This window comes from Neolamprologus multifasciatus, chromosome 17, assembly GCF_963576455.1.
Source record: "Neolamprologus multifasciatus chromosome 17, fNeoMul1.2, whole genome shotgun sequence".
NCBI lineage: Eukaryota > Metazoa > Chordata > Actinopteri > Cichliformes > Cichlidae > Neolamprologus > Neolamprologus multifasciatus.
The window spans coordinates 25,327,945-25,345,711 of record NC_140455.1 but is presented as its reverse complement, the minus strand read 5'-3'; the positions used below and the strand labels follow the sequence as shown (position 1 = coordinate 25,345,711).

Sequence of the window (17,767 nt, the reverse complement as noted above, 5' to 3'; positions counted from 1 at the left end):
ACTTTGACACAGGGTTGACACAGCTTCAGAGTTATGCAGCGGTGTGTTTGCCCACTTCCCGATTTCCTATTTTTTTTGTATGTTTGTCACATTTAACTGTAACTCCTGAGAAGGTTCACCACAACACATTACAGTTTTGTTGAAGGCGGGGGGGGACAAAGGCTCAGCGTTTATTAACCTTCCATCAATATTTTTCAAAAACTAGTTAACACCTTATTGTGAAGACTTCGAGTCACTCAGCAACACCATCTGCCCAGATGTGATCCTACACTATACTACTTTGCCACATGTGTTGCAGTCAATGCAGCCATTTTTGCAAACAATGAAGCTGCTCAGCTGGAATAACAGCTAGCATATTAGAAGACATTTTCCAAATTACCCACTGTATATTTTGCTGTTTTATTGATGTTTATCATGATACATAGGGCTGTGCGATATGACCAAAATCTCATATCCCGATATAAGAATTCTATCGTCCGATAATGATATAAATCACAAAAATGTGACATTTTCTGTAAATTCTGTGAATCTCGGGCAGCTCGACTTGCGTGAAGTGTTTCCAGCTGCGCTTCATGTAGCTGGAGTCGAGTGTTTTAACAGATGCATAAAACGATACATTTTTAGACATAAGTTGTAACGGCCGCCGTTTTCTTTGTGAGTATTTATTACACGGCGTGCTGCGGGGAAAAGCCTGTTCTAACGTTTGAGTCTAAGGTCTAATTTTTTGCACCTGGCGGCTCTTTTGTAATTCTCATCCGTAAATAATCTGCCCTTTCACGTGATTCAGTTTATTTTGAAAAGTCTCAACAGGATCTTGAGCTTTATTGTGAAAGGTTTATGTGGAACATAAACAAGCGGACACGCGATGGTGTTACTGTCATTGTTGCTAACCACAACGCATAAAAACAGGCACTTGTCCATCCCTAGTGTGGTTATATTAAATACAAGAGAAATAGTGAACTTTAAGAAATTAATATAGCCACTACAGTGTCCATGTGATGAAAAAATATTGCCGTAAACAGTTTATTTTGCGACACCACGAAACAAAACGATAGACATTTTTATATCATCATCCGATATATATCGTTATATTGAACAGCCCTACTGATACATATGTAGCTGCAATAGGCTGAGATGGGTTAATATTATTAAAATCCCCTTCGAACACACAACATCCATATTTGTCCTGAACCTGTTTGGTAGCAAAACTGCCTAAGGCAAAAAATAAATTAAAGACAGAGAGTGAATGTGTGATCAAAACTATCCACCTCATTAATGAAACTGAGCAGTTAATTAGTGCTGCACCCTTAGGGCGGTACACTCTACTACCAAGACTGTCCAAAAACTCACATATGATCCCACTCTGTGTCAAACAGTCTGTTGATATAGCTCTAATAATTTCTACTCAGACCATGAGTACAAAATAAAAAGGATTGCTGCACTGCAAGGCTTTGCACTGGATTGCATCAGTGCACCTTATGAACTTTAGTGTAAAACTGCATGTATGGCATAAAACCAAATCACGCACTTATTAAAAAAAAATGTTACACACATAAGACAGAAGAAATACAGCTCAAATTGCATAACTGCTAAACACTCTTTCATCTTTTTCTTTCTCTACCTTTCAAATTTGACTGAACAGCTTTTATCTTTGATTGATCCTCTCAAACCTGATTGAAAAAGTAACAAGAGGAGCACTATAATTTCACCACTTCTGCCACACAACAGGGGACACATTCAGCACATTCAACCTGGCCAGAACAGCAGGGGAAAAACTTGCATGATGTGTCTCTGCTTCTGTTTAGCTCGGCTCTTGATTAAAATATTAATGAGATGTCAAGAACCTCTTTCTTCTTATTGAGGTTACGTCAGAAGAGATGCAATAAAAGACAACTCTTTCGAATGTGTGTTGACAAAGGAAGGTGAGGAGAAAGCTAAGGTAACTAAGGTGTGTGTGTGTCCATGAGTATCAAATTAGTGCTCCAAACAAAGGCTTTGCTGACTGTGACGATGACTTAATAATTACGCGCAGCAGGCCGACAGACCTGCATCTGTGCAGAAGAATGTCCTTATACAGGGAACAAGTGGAGTGTGTTATAGTTCACAACAAAGGACTGAATCAAGCAGTGGAAGTCTAATGAACTTAAGTCTTTCAAGTAAACACACAGCAAGCGCAGCACTCACACACAGAGTAGTTGATCGCTTTGCCATTTACGGCTCATTAACTGATGGAGATCATCGATTACTCAGCCGCTTTGTGTGTCAGCTGCCTTATGAGGATAATATGAAATTTTTAGGCAGGATTTTTTTTTAAATTTTTATAATACACCCAATAAAATGTAATTCTTTATACTAAATCGGGGCGGCTTCACCTATCTCAGAGAATCCTTTTACAAACTAACCTCAGTTTATTAAGATAAGGTCATGAAGACAGAGTGATGAAAAGAAAAACCCTTTACAGATAATCTAGCAGCTGCATAACAGATCTGCTCTTTGGCTAATTTACCATCTGTCTTAACATGAAACATGGTTCAATTTTCTATTTACTTTTTATAAATGGAACAGAAGAAGCTACGAACGCGGTATAATGACTCTTGCTCCAGTTTCTTCAAAAGCTCATGCTTCATCGAACGCATATCTTATGTTTGCCAAAGCTTTGCTGTAAACCAAGCGTTTCAACTGCATTGTACATCATTTCTAAATAGGAATAAAATAGGATAAATAGGAAAAAATAGGAATAAAAAGCCGAGGTATGCCAAATTACACAAAAACTGAACTGAAAATCAGAGGTAACATGTCATATGGAGTGAAGAATGACTGAGTGTCTACAGCCATCTTTAAAACACAGTGGAGGCTCTGTCATGGCTTTGGGCTACATTCGCCCAGTGCTGTTAGGGGATCTTGTCAAAACCGATTTTGATCCACGATGGAAAGTGTCTGATGGGCAACTACTTTGTTTTTCACCATAAATATGATCCCAAACACAGAGCCAAAGCAGTAAAAACATACCTCAGTAGGATTAAACACCATCAAACACTATCATTGGTGGACTGGCCTCACAGAGCCCGAACTTGAGCATCACTTAAGCAGCGTAGGATCATCTCGACAAACAACAACAAAGAATAAAAGTAGTCAGACTGAATATTGACTTACAAGCAGGTTAACCTACAGAAAGACTTTATCTTCCCCCAGACTGATCTTTCCTTTAGACTGATGTACTATATTTCGGTATATATTTGCACATTTTCAATACATTGCTGCACCTATTTCCCATTTTCTTAGCAAAATGCACAGAAATAAACTAAAATAAATTATAAGCATCAAGGACTAAACTGAGTGTTTAGCTGAAGCCGTACTTTGCCCTGTTTTGGTTTACACCACGTCCCGAGCAAAAAATCTGAGGGAAACAGCAAGATAAGGTCTCTGTGGGTTAATCACTTTGAGTGATCCCTTTTAACACTACATGAATCACCTGACCTAGCGTTGGTATAATAAATGTCTGCAAGAGACAAAAAACAACTGCCATTTAAATTCCATGGAAAATAACAAAATAAGGAGTGCATAAAAAGCTGAACAGCTCTCAGAGGAATAAATAGAGACCTGAAGATTTATGCTTGTTTGCTGCTGACTTGTCGCAGGGGGCACTGCATAATTCATTAAGGACAACTGTGTTGACAGTTCCACTGACTTTGCTTAATACTGAATTACACTTGGTGGTCTGTGATGGAGGAATATCCTCTCAAAGCAGTGTCCAGCACTACATAAGCTTTAGTTATGTAGTGTAACAGCAGCACCAGGGATGGATCGGGTTATAAATAGGAATCCTTATAGTCCAACTGCCCACGCAGGTTGCTGACACCTGCATACTTTGCTTCGGGTTGAAGGAAAGTACACAGTGTTGAAGGGAGGAATGAAAGGAATAATCAGAGGACAGACAGATGTGTAGCAGGAGGAAGGAAAGACCTTTTATGGAATGCCAGGAAAAACGTGTTCCCTTCACTTTCTTGTCCTAATTTCTCAAACCAGCCCCCTGAAATCTCACATTTCATTCTTTCTATTTTCCTGAATTTTGTTCATCACCAGGCTCCCCCACCCCCTCTGCAACATTAGACGCTCATTCTCTCTCACCCACTCTTTTTCACTGGCATCCTCTGAATTCTGTGACTTTTTGCCTTCTGTACCCACATACATATATACTCCTTTCTCTCATTTTCTCTCTCTCGCTGTCTCTCTTTCTCTCTGTAAGCCACTTGTTACCATGGCAACCCCACAATAGGCCTTATAAAGCTAATAAGTAGAGAGAGCAGGCGGGATGAGCAGCGTAGCAGAAGAAGACGGAGGAGGGAAAAAAATAGAGGAGAAAAAAAATGAAATAGAAAAATTAATGGGTGCCAATCTATTCCTGGTATTGGAACTTCAAGCAAGGAGAGTGAGGGAGACACACATCCAGAGAAAGAGTGGAACAAATAGAGGTATACATATTTAGAAGGCATTACTGGCAGCATCTATAAAGTGCTGTAGGACTTATATAATAGGTTTTCATAAGCAGGGTGATAAGGCATTACACATCCATTATAAGAAGACAATCCCTCCCCCAGAATGTAAAATTTTAGTATGTCTGCATCAGCAGCCAGTTTTTATAACAAGATTTTTTTTCTATATGCTCTAAAGGATAAAATAGTAATGTGATGCTTCCTCCTGAAAAATAGAGATAAAATGGATTTATTGATTCATATTTTTACCTATAGCTAAAGACTAAGTTGCAAAGACTTAATCAAGAAAAGTAAATTAAATCAAGTCTTTAAGTAAAAGAGCTTGAAAAAATGTTTTACTTGTTTTCTGAAGAACAGAGTTAAAAGTTGTCACACCCATCAAGAAATTATATGACACATCAATCCTGTAAAAAGAATTAGAGGTTAACGGGCTAATGTATCAGCTATTAACAGAGCCAAGCTAGTGAGTCTCTAATATATACTCTATGTCTTTAACATAGACTGTAAATAAAAGATGTATCCGGCCACCATGATGGCCTGCACTTAACAAGGTCCATCCATAGACTGCATAATACTGGATAATTAGAGTTATGATAATCATATCAATAAGGTCATCAGAACGGCTTTCGGTCACACTCGACTTGCTGGATTATCCAAACCATCACTAGTACAACTTTGACAACAGCAGTCAAAGTCCTTGCGTGGAAATTTGAACATATTACCCCAGTGTTAAAGTCATTTCTCCCATTTCAACACATAATTACCTTTAGTTTGGCTCACTATTACATCTCTGACTTGTTCAGTGTCTATATCCCAATTAGACCTCTCAGGTCACCAGGTGCAAATCTTGTGACTATTAGATCCAAGTGTGCTGAGTGTTTCAGTTGCTGTGGTCCTTTTCATTCTCTGCAGACCTCAGGTCAGTCACAACTGTGTCTACATTCAGAAAGAAACTTTCTTTTCGGGAAAGTCTTTCTGTTCTCACAGGTTTAAGCTACATCCACACTGGGAGCCATTTGCTCATTGCATATCGCATTAAAGCTGACAGTTCGTTGCTTGCAGATATTCCATGCTCCAGCTGCCTAGGTGACCATCTAATGTATTTATGTATTTACTACAAGGTCACGTATCAATCAACAGTAATCTTTACTCTCACTGATAGTTGCTTCAGTTGCCCGCCTCGAAGTTGAGAAAACTTTATCTCAGGTCCGATGCAAGTTTATAAGAACTGACTCATTTTTGGAACCAGCACCAAGTGGTCACTCAAGGAACTTCAGCCTTTAGGTACTTAGGCAATAGGCAATAGTAGTAGTTACAGTCTACAAATAAGGACATGAGTGGTATCAGTCTACTCGTGCCTATTCTCCAGGAGAGTGAAAAGGTATGTTTTCTAAAATGAAAATAAAAATGTATTAAAAAGATTGAACAGCTCATGATTAAAAAAGGTTACAGATACATGATTAGCCACTTAGCTTACTCCTTTTTGAATATGGTAAATTCTTAAGATTGTTTACAATTAGAGTAAGTTAGCCAATCATGACTGTAAATAACCTGGAATGTAATTTAACTGATTGTTCGTCACTCTATTCATCTTTCAATATTTATGAACAGAGCAAATATCTTACATAGTACAGTATATGTTATTGCATCCATTCAACCAATAACTGGATGTATAATTATTAAGTACAGGATCAATGCATTGATCCAATGCACTGAGAAGTGGGATGCCTTTTAGGCAACAGTGTCCAAAATGTGGTTGTGCATTCTAAATGAACCACTGATAAGCTATTGAAGCACGAGAACCTTCTTGCAAGGCATTAAATTTTTATGTATCCACTCAGCAATTCAACTATGAACACTATCCATGCCCAATATATTTACATAGTGTCAGGCAATGTTTTCAAAATCAAAAAGAGGAGATTTTCGAGACTGTGATCAATAATTGCTCCTCAGTTTCTGTCCTCAGAAGTCATCCACCAGATATCAGTGACAGGCCAAGGCTCATTATGTAGCTTTAAGAGGGAAATAACACAGTCTTGTAACATAAATACCACCGCAATGCTTCAATAGGAATACTAGATGAAGATGTCTCATTCAGTTTTACGCCTATGTGCATGTGTGTGTGCGTGCGAGTGTGTCTGTGTGCATGCACCTGTGGATTGATAATGAATGTGTTTTTCCCCTGCTGAGGCTCTACTCAGATCAAAGTCTAGCAGGGTCTCTGAACTGCTCCCGGATGAAACACACAGACACACACACAGACAAAGACACACACATACACACACATCGAATATGTCTCCTGCCTGGACAGCTTCCCTTGCTTTGCCTCTTTTGTTGGAAGCCCGATAGCTGCGGGTGTGAGGGACAGTTGGACTGAAAGCCAGGTGAGAGAAGGAAGTATTACCACGTCACAAGCTAACCATTGCCAAGGCCACCACTTTTCCATGACAACAGAGATTTCATCACTATGGTAACACAAACGAGGTTCTAGGAAATGACACCAAGGAAACGAAGGTCAGAAATAAATATCTCATAATACATAAAACACAAAACACACTAATCGTTATGTTTCTATTAAATATTGAAAGCATTACATTGTGCCGACATAAACGTACAAAAATTATTTTTTAATAAAAAGGGGATTTACTGTAGGACTTGGTATTTCAAGCAAAAATACCCCCACCCACTTCTAATCTCCAGTGATGGTGCATATTTCTGGTACAATTGACATGCTAGCTTTACCTGGTGAAGTTTGAGCGGACCCTCACTTTTATTTATTTCTCAGAGCATTTTGACAGCTGTAATAGTCTTCCACTTTTGACTTTTCTCCTGTTTGCTAACTACCATCAAACCTTAAAGTGCCATTTTTACATTATAGCCACCTTATACATACACACATAAAACCAGGAGTAGAAATCGTCGAATGAACGACTTGATTTCTTATAATTTAAGGAATATTCAAAAATATTCCCTAATTTACACAGAGACATACATGTAATGGAAAGTCCATGATGTTAAAAATGTGTCAAACTCATAAATATGCAGTTTTTTTTAAAAAGGGGCACGTGAATAGTAAACATGCTTGCATTAATTAGCATTTATGCTACTTTTTTATTTTGTGAGCTTAAATAAATGCAGTGAAATGTGCACGTGTGCAGATTTAAGACTCAGATGCACTGATTACGGGACTCTTATATGAACACCTTATTCATTACTCCAAATATTCCTTTTGGAGAAGAAACTTTGAAACTCAGCGGGGGAGAGCATCCAATGATGAAACAGTGTTTCATCTGGTGTGACAGTAAAAGCGACTCCCCACTGGACTAACAGAGAATTTTTTGCTGATGTCTCAGAGCCTAGTTTTTAAGATAGCCAGCAAGCTTGCAAACAAGCTTGCATCCTGATCTGCATCAAAGCTGAACAGATGTGCGATTCATCTGCTATATTGTTACCCTAAAATCTTGCTTTTTAAATGCCAGACTAAAAAGAATATATTTAACATGATTTATTCAGTAGTAATAGTTTAATCTCTAACATTAATCTGTTCGTTACATCCCCACAAGCATTTAAAATGGTGAATATATCAGGCTAAATACATTCATTTTCACTGGCTTGCCATGATTAGTGGTGTTCTCTGCAAAAGCAAAGAAGATTTTTGGTGAATATTTAATAGTAAGTTAAAAAAAAAATGTTAACAACTGCAAAGCACTGATGCATTTAGCTTTAAGGGAAAAGACAGAGGAAAGTTTGAAGTTTGTAGTCTCCAGATCACCTGGCTGATTGGTTGCTCAGATGCTTTCATCTGACTAAATTCTCACTGGTTGGAAAATTACCGGTGTTTCTTTGATGAGGAGAAAATCACGAGTCCTCTGGGAATCCATTATAATCCATTATTTTTGCCAGTGAGAGGAACACGCTGCTTGTGGAAAATCGAGTTTTGAAAATGTTGCATTTTCATAACTGTGAACCTGCATTACCCGACAGGTCTAACTAACCGCTGAACATTCGGTGTCAGAGCCAACCTGCAGTAACTGATGCTATGTAAAAGTAGCTGGTGTGGCTGTATTCGTCAAAACAAAGTCTAGGGCAGATTATGCAAACACAGTTTAACAAGTTAAAATGGCATATAATCTAAAAACATCATGCTAATGTGTCTGTGTTGGGATGTGCTGATAACTTTGAATGCAAACAAACCCAAACTGGCAACTTTCAATATGTTTGCACTAATAATATGACTATCCTTTCAGCAATAGCTTGAGTGGCTCCAGCATCTGCAAGTAGTAGCAAATAGAGATATTATTCATTTATTTTGATGAATGAAATCAGCAAGGCACTCGCTGCAGTGATTCATTTAAGTTAAGGCCCCAGTCACACAGGCCTAGAGACCAACTAGCAGTCCTAGATTGGTTATGACTGGTTGCTAGAGGCAGCTAGTAGTCAATGCGAAATTGCTTGTCAAACAACAGTCACACAGGCCTTAAGACCAATTACTGACCCCATGGTAACTACTGGTTGCTAAGCAAAAATATATATTTCCCGACTGACGAGTGGTTGCAGGAAGTTGCTTGTTTGTAAACATGCAGAATTGGTCTCAAAGAGAACACAGCGTGGGACTAAAAAACCTCTACATTGCTCTGGTTGGCCACAGTTTGTATAGAAGACTTTCCTGCAAACTGCTCGCTAAACTGCTGTGAAACTGAAGAGTGCAACACCAACTGGAACTACAACTTGCTTGGTGAGTAAAAGTTGTGTCTTCTGGTTTGCGTCTAAATTTTTCAGGTTTCACTGCCGCTTGTTGGTTAGTTTGCAACTCCTACGCAAACTGATGGTCACCAATGCAATCTGGCAGCGACAAAAGCAATCACAAGAAGACTTTTGGTACTGCATCATATACCTCTTTGCAACCAATTTCAAGCACTAACGGCATTAACATCCAACAACCACTCACCAACTGAGGCGTGTGGGTCTCTAGGGTCTCCAGGGCTGTGTGACTGATGCCTAACTGAAAGATAAAGTGTTCTCCTGCTGTTGCTAAACTGTCTGCCTGCCTAGTGTAGCCTGGATCGTGATCTCTAATTCATCTCAGTCAGAAATGATCCTGCTTTTATGGTGCACTCTGTACACCTTCCAGCTGTTCTCAGACATGTTCTTAGCCTCTAAGGTGTTTGCCACTTGGTTATGGCCACTGGAATAGAATGAGTAGAAATATGATTTCAATTTCCTGGGACCAGGACAAAGAGATTAGGGTTTTATTTGGTTCCCATGCAGTCAGAGTTTAAGCATCACTTAAACCAAGGCAACAGTGACAACATGTAAAAGGAAAACATCAGGAATAAAAAAAAGGTGGGCTTAGCTATGTTATAATGAGCAACCCAAGTGCAAGAAAAATGATGCACCACATGGCAAAACATACAAGCAGTCATTATATTCACTTTCAGATAAAATATGTGTGTTATGCATTATTAGAGTAGATATTTAGTAAGAGAGGCAGTCACCAAGACACCAGCTGGCTTATACACATGAGAAATGTTGCATTTTAAATATTCTGAACAGATTTTACATTCCCTTTCATTTTAGCTCAAACCACATTTCACTCCCTCTCTACAGATGCTTCACTAAGAATAGACCCCTGTGATGATAAAACACCACTAATCCAAAAATAAAGAATAATTCAGGCAACATGTTAGTGAATATCCAAAAAAAAACCCACATTATTCACAACCATGTTATTTTTCATCAAACTGATGATTTTTGGTCAGGCAACAAAGAATAATAAATCTCTTTAATTATTTTTCTTAATTGACCAAATGATAAATTAGTTAGGAAAGTCACTCATAGAACAATCAATAATTAAAACAGCCCTTTAGATGCCTTAAAATTGTACACTTCCCCTTTAATTCCAAAGTTACTCAGTCTTAATTTGCATCTATTAAAACAGGAAGAAGTGTTTTAGTAGCTTTGATTGCTGCCATTACATTAATGCAAAGGGTTATATAAATAGTTACTCCTTAGAGAAGATATCTGTGTTGCTTCCGTCTCCTTCCCCTCGGGGAGGTGAGATGTCATTACATTCCAGGTAAAAGACTTGTTCTCACTTGAGGCTCAGGCCTTCAATAATGATCATCTTGTTTTGTAACTGGAAAATTTGAAGTTAAACGGCATTTAATGCTTCTCACCTGTGAGCTGACAGTCGTCGTTGGAACCTGCAGAGTCCTCCTGGTTGGGGCTGAGCGGAGGGCTGGCGGGGGGACTGGTGCTGAAGCTGGCGTAGCCGAGGGAAGAGCTCACCTCACTAGGCTCACAGCTGTGGTTGACCGGCCTTTGGACATCCAAGGATGAAGACAGAGAGGTGCGTTGTTTGGGCTGGGAGAAGAGAAGACGAAGGGTTTGAGAGTCCAAAACGTTTTTGTTTGAGTGTTTAGTTTTGTTTGGGTTGCTTGAAAAAAAGTTTGCCAGACAGATTTTTTTGCTTCCCATCTGAATAAAAAACTTAAAATTAACTCTCAGTATGGTTTTGTATGTTGCGATTTCAGTTTCACATTTTCATTGTAGCAGGGTACTTATTCGTATATCTTTTGATTACTGTGCTATTATGACCTGTTTCTGTTAGATTTATATTGTTGGATTGTCATTTATGCTTAGAAATATCTACTCATATATGCTTAGAGTTTTATAATCAATGTCATGTTGGTAGAGGGTTGATCCTTAATAGTCTGCAAAGACTTTGTGTGCATTCCAGAGTGTTCTGGCTTTCACACCCACATCCTGGGAGCATGGGAGAGGTCGTACCTTCGCTTATTGTTTTGTGGTGGGATAAACATATCTATATCTGTTTTAGTCTAAGTGCCTTTTGTTTAGATGAACTGCTGGGCTTCCAGACCAGCAGGTTTAGGGAAGTTGTTTATGGGGTCACACTCTGACCACACACACACACACAGCAGTGTTACAAGGGTGCGGACGAGAGCAACTGGGGTCAAGTGGAAGGAACGACACTTGGCTCGGGCCTCCCTCGTATACGAGAAATATAAATGCTTTTTGCTGTGTAACTGAATTGTCTTGAACGTTCCAGCGAAAAGGTTTATGCTACAAACTTATCAGTTTCCTGTTTATGAATGAGGTTTTTTAGGTTTTTACTAAGTCAGATCCTACATTATATTATGTTGTGTTGCAGCTTTATGTTGTTCATGACCAGATTGCCACTAAAAGGGAACCATTACAAGAATTGCAATTGCAAGAATTTACAGCTTTAGAGAAATACAGTTCTCTCTGAACAAACAGCCCCTTTTTGATTTATACCAAAAATAAAACGCAGTTGCCTGCAGCTCAATAAATGTTCCCACTCATCATGAGATGTAAGAAGAGTTATCTGTTTTTCATCACTCGTTTTACCACAGGGACCAGCTAATAACTTTAATTACCAATAAAGCAATTTTCCTTATTTTTTGTTTTGATCCTCTCGCCCTTTATTTTAATTTTCCTTTTTATATGACAGATCCACTTCTGTTGCTGAAGTTCTTGTGCTTTCTCGTAGTCAAAAGCAAATCCCTTTATTATTTTATTTTATTATTTTCTGGATGAGTTTGTGGGTGGTGCAAACACTGCTAGGAAAAGGAGAAATAGATGCAGCAGTTTATTGAAACATGTGGAAACATACATGAAAATACACCGTATGAGGCAAAAACACAAAGGCGTTGTTTTAAGTCAAGGCATGTATTCCTATTGTTTCAAAAAAATGGGTATAACATAAGATATGGACATCTGTTTTTTCCTCATGTAAAACTGGGATGCAAGATAGCAGATGACAGAGGTAGAACAGGAAAAAAAAGCGAGACAAAATGGCTGCTTAGAAGACGCAAATGTGAGTGATAAAGTGAGACAGAGGACAAATGAAACTGTAGACTGGCATCTGGTAAACACATCTTACATAATGAGGCATTTGCAGCTCTCAACAACCTGCTGCTAAGCTTCACAAACAACTCAGGCAGTCAAAACCCTGCTGGTGCATGTATATGCAATCACAACTCAAAGGATGTATGCTAAGGGAATCAATAGAGTGAACTCTGAACGCAAAATATCATCCTGAAAAATTGAGAGACAGACACACACACGCACAACAGAACAACCTTCGTAAGACCTTCACGGTCTATTTTGTGACTCAAGGTATAAAAACTAAACCTTGAGAGATGGGAAAGGAATATAAAAGGAAATGAAAGCAGGAGGAGGACAGGACGCTCTTTTCTATGCATGACGCATTCAAATTGGGCTTTGAGATATTCGCCAAACTGAACTGGGATGAAAAACACAAAAGCAGAACAAGAACAGGGAAAAAGGCTGAGTGAGGATGAAAAAATGGAAAAAGTGAAGACACGCTGACTGAAAAGAAAAGCAATTAAGAAATAAAAAGGAAGAAACAAAAGAAACAATGAGTAGAGGTAAACATTTGAAACAGGATAGGGAGGATCAGGCCAAAAAGCAAGCGATCACTGACGAAAGTAAGAGGTACGAGATTGAAATAAAGAACAAAAGAATGGAAAATAGAAAGAGAAGACAATGTACAAAAAAAGGAAGGACACTGAAAGAATGATTAATTTAACATAAATTTGAATGCCGTGGATATCTTTCTCTATTCTGGGAAATAAGTGCTGTTGGGTGAGAATACTAACGCTAACCCAAACTCTAAAGTCTGTGCAGTATTTATGAAGCTGCAGCCTTTAAGCTAGCTTAGGGGGAAATCTGACAGTTTTTTTCTGCTTGTTTGCATCGATTAGACAAGGTACACCATGCTGAGTGAGCTTTAAGGGTGCAGGTAGGCTGGGGTAGAGCGGTTTATTCCATTTCTTTAGTGAATAACAATCATTTCCAACTAACTTTACCTATAAAAGAAAGAAATCCACCCCAAAGTACACAGATCAATTTGGTGCAGTGTGTTTGGTCTTTTATGTGGAAGAATGAAGAAGAATTTTTGCACACACAGAGAGAAAATGACATCCAGCTAAGAGTGAACACTTCAGGATACGCCACTGCTCAAGTCCAAGGTACTGCTAAAAGGACCAAATATGGCACAGAGTTCATTTTAATTTTTTTTGTGGAAAGTCAGTCACCAGGGAGTTACACGGCAGCAGCAGCAGAAACCAACAGAGTCTAAGGATGTTTAAAGGACCAATGCATCAACCAGACAAGATCACAACAACCCAGAAAGGGTACAGGGAGTAAAGACGGTGATGTATGAGCCCAACAGGGAAACACACTGACTGGGCAAGGGGAGGGACATTACAAGAACTAGCTGTCAAAGCCACGTATTCTCTTCATTAGTCTTGACATTTGTCTTTGGTCGTGTAACAGAAGCAATTCTACACAAACCGACAACTTAGGCATTGTTATCAGGTCTCTGCGATCTAAAGCGTACATAATCTGTGGAAAATAAAGACACTGCTACAAGCCATGTGTGACATGACTCAAAACGTGTTACTGGAAGCTTAACAACAGAACACCGAGGGCTCAAAATGAGATTAAGCAATCGTGAACACAGAATGAGTGAACGCCTTCAAATGTGACACCGTGGTATTTTAAAGTGGCAACCTGAGCCTTGGTGTGTCTCCGTCTTCAGGGAGTTTAATGGGTACATCAACTGCTCCTAAAGCATCCCTCTCTTACTGTACTTATCGGCAGCTCATCTATGTGCATTTGTCTTCCTCTTCTTTAAAACTATTAAATGTGTCTGTTCTCTAGACTTGTGCTTGTTAAGAGCCTGCACACGCACACTCATTAACGCATATAAGAAAAAAAAAACATGCACATGTGCCATAGCTCTGGCTGAGGCTTAGCGTTAACAATGCAAACAGGCAGCGGGCTAATGAACATGTCGTGCCCGATTGGAAGGGGATTAATGAGCACAGACACACGGGAACACACACACACACCCCATGCATGACTAAACATTAGAAAAAACCATTTTCCTTCCAACATAGCAAAGGGGGAAAAAAAGGTCATTTTGAAAAAGCTACGTGTGTTGAAATCCTAATAATTGACACTTTTGCAACCCAGCATTTGTGCGGTAATTTATCAATAACATGAGAATCGGATTTCTTGATTAGAAGGTAGGAATATCACCACTTCTGATGAATGAAACTCCCCACAGAAATATTTACTATGCTTCTGAGGGAAGCAATGCAAAAAAAACCCAAACATAATATATGTCAAATACACCAAAGAATGAGGCTTATTTGTCTCTAAATGTTGCTTTTGTAAGTGTAACGTGAGCAGTAGACTCAAAGTTAATTATGGTTAGATTTTAATTGATATTTTCAGTTGCTACAGCAGCTCGTCCTCTGTTAACATTAGCTTAGAGGTAATGATCCCGAATGTGGAGCATTGCAAATAGCATATGTCTGTCTTTTATTTCAGCTGCAACACACGTCCACATAAAGATGTAAGCGCACAAACTCACAAGGCAAAATGTTCAAAAGAGCCAAGCTGACGATGCTTCTGCTTCCAGAGGGCAGCGAAGAACAAGAGAATAGAAAAGATAAAGGAGTAAACATCTAAAACCTCCTTTTTCCTCCCAATTCCAAAACAAACTCTTAACTGCAACTCTTACAAGTAGCATTCCACTGCTCATCTCTGGATTTTGTACACTTTCTTTTGATGCATGCTGTTTTTGCCCCATTCAGCTATATGGCTCTGTTTTCTTGTGTGTTTCTTGTAAAGATCAAACTTCTTTTTCATTATTTGCCTTAAGAAATATGTCATGTACTGTATTTAAATTCAGTACATGACAATGCAGTATTTCAGCAACGTATACAATTTGAAGGCGACACGATTGCTGGTACCAGACAAGGCAGTCTGAGTATTTTAGAAACTGCTGATCTTCCTGCTGATTTCCCCATAAAGCTATTTCTAGGGTTTACATAAAATGCATACCTTTACAACCAAACTATGCAAAAGGGCATCTCTGAATCCTCAATATGTTGAACCTTGAAGCAGATGGGCTACAGCAGCAGAAGACCACACTGGGTGACACACCTTTGGTTCAGCTGAGCATTGTTTAAACAACGCAGCCTACCCGAATACTATTCCCAACCATACCCATCCGTTTACGACCAATTGACCAATCTGCTGATGGCAGATAGCTCATTCAGTTAATTGCTCTACTTTTATTCCTCCATTAAAATACTGTAGATGTTCTCTGAAAAAGTAACACCATGCTAAAGATCTTTTTGTGAAGGGATTGTTCCTTTCTTCCTCTGTGACTCATAAATGTGGACGTAGGAGCACTTACATCTAATATATAAAATCTTTTTCAACATTTGAACTAATTAAATGTGCTACATACTATCTATTTATCTATCTGCTAAACATACTGCCCACCTGGTTGTTAAACATCTTTGTTTGTGGTTTTTAAAATGGGCAAATGTGGATTAAAGGTTTAGTCTATTTTAAAATTAAACCTAATAGCTAATGAAGAAAGTTTTAAATTTCAGGTGTTTTAAATTTCAGATGGCAGGTCCAATTTTCCAATCAATGGCTTCCATGTGGAATAAAATATTATTGGAATCTGTCTCTCCTACTCTTTTATCCTGGACCTGTATCCAGTTGAGTTATTATGTGCAGACTATTAACCTTTTAAGGTTTTTTTAGCTGTTCCCCAAACTGGTTTTTATTTACACACACACACACACACACACACACACACACACACACACACACACACACACACACACACACACACACACACACAGCCATGTTTTTATATCCTTTTGGGAACATTTAATCCTTTCCCTAATCCTTATTTACCCTCACACTAAAACCACAATTTGTGGGGATGGGCATTTTGTCCCCACAAGTATAGTAAACTTACAATTTTTGGTCCCCACAAAGATATGTAAACACGATACACACACACAAACACAAAATAATCTTCCTAGAATTGTAAGTGTCCTCCCCACCATTCTCTGCTATCGCTTGCCATCCCTTGTGTTTATTTGCTCTATCCCTCAGTCAGATAAAACAGTCTTTTATTTTGTTCCATCATCTAAGATTGTGAGGAATCCAGGAAGTAATTTACCTTCTGTTTGCTACCAAGCACTGAACTTGTTTTCCCACCAATTCTATTGTGACAGATGATTTAAATGTGATGCAGAGGCCAGCAGAGACTAGCAGTCCTCTTGGCTCATAACTAATGATATGTATGAACTGCATCATTTATTGAAAGCATCCAAATCCCGGCTACAAATCCTTTTAATACAGGCAGAAAACGGCAGGGAAAAGCTCAGATGTGCAACTCCCACTTGAGAGATTTTAGTATTAGCTTGAGTCACTTCTATTAGCAGTGCATGACCCAAGTCTGTCCTCTGGGGCCACCGGCTGGGAAAGAAAATCTCTTTAACCACAAACACAGAAAGGTCTCCTACTTGTTGCAATAACTTGAAAATGTTCAGATGGAGTAAGGAAGGGTTGAGAAAAATGAACTGAACAGTATAAACCGAGGGCCCCATTCTCTCCATTTTCTCTCGTCTTTTGTTTGTTACACAAACACACGACAATGTGGGCCATATGAAGAGCTGGCACAAACACTCAGATGTATTTCTGGAAATGTAAAGCAAGTGTTTACTGTAATTACAGACAAATCCGAGCAAATTTCCTGTGAGATTAACTAACAGGAGCAACACTGTTACAGCAGCCGGCGAGTGGCACAATCAACAACCTCAGCATCTAACTGACTGATGGGAGTGAAAGGATGAATGAGCTCTAAACGCCAATGTGATTCGTAATCAGTCTGTGAGGTGTTGAGTGAAGATTCTAGAGGTTTGTTTTAGTCAAGAAAATGTGATGATTCTAGAAGTTCAAAATAAATCAAAAATATATAGAGAGATAGAGAGAGCATTTAGATCAAACCAGCACAAAAGGTGACAACAATTCACAAGTATGTGTTGACTTTGTACAGAATACAAGGTCAGTGTCAGAGCATATATAATGGATGAGCATTCAACTTTGACAGGGGCATTTGGATAAAGTAACTTTGCTATTACATGTTTTATTAAAAAAAAAAACAGGAATACATTTATGCCCACAAATCAGAGACTGTAAACTAAAATAAACAGCACGTTCTGTTATTTTAAATTTACATAAATTTAAAGCTGAGTGAATCCCATGAGACTGGTATACCTATACACTGGGCCTACAGCCAATAATCAGTTGACATACATTTCAAGTCTTTGGATGTCACAGTCTTAGACTGTGGGAGGAAGCGGAAGTCCACGCATGGACAGAGAAAT

The 17,767-nt window shown here is 38.8% G+C and overlaps 1 protein-coding gene across 10 annotated transcripts in view; it reads right to left on the bottom strand.

Moving 5' to 3' along the window:
* anks1b (ankyrin repeat and sterile alpha motif domain containing 1B) overlaps positions 1-17,767 on the bottom strand; it is a 290,075-nt gene that overhangs the window by 89,333 nt on the left and 182,975 nt on the right. For all 10 annotated transcript variants that reach the window (XM_085138763.1, XM_085138764.1, XM_085138765.1 and 7 more), the window contains one exon: positions 10,670-10,856. In XM_085138763.1, the coding sequence (XP_084994889.1) occupies positions 10,670-10,856 (187 nt within the window). The remainder of the gene's footprint in view (positions 1-10,669; positions 10,857-17,767) is intronic.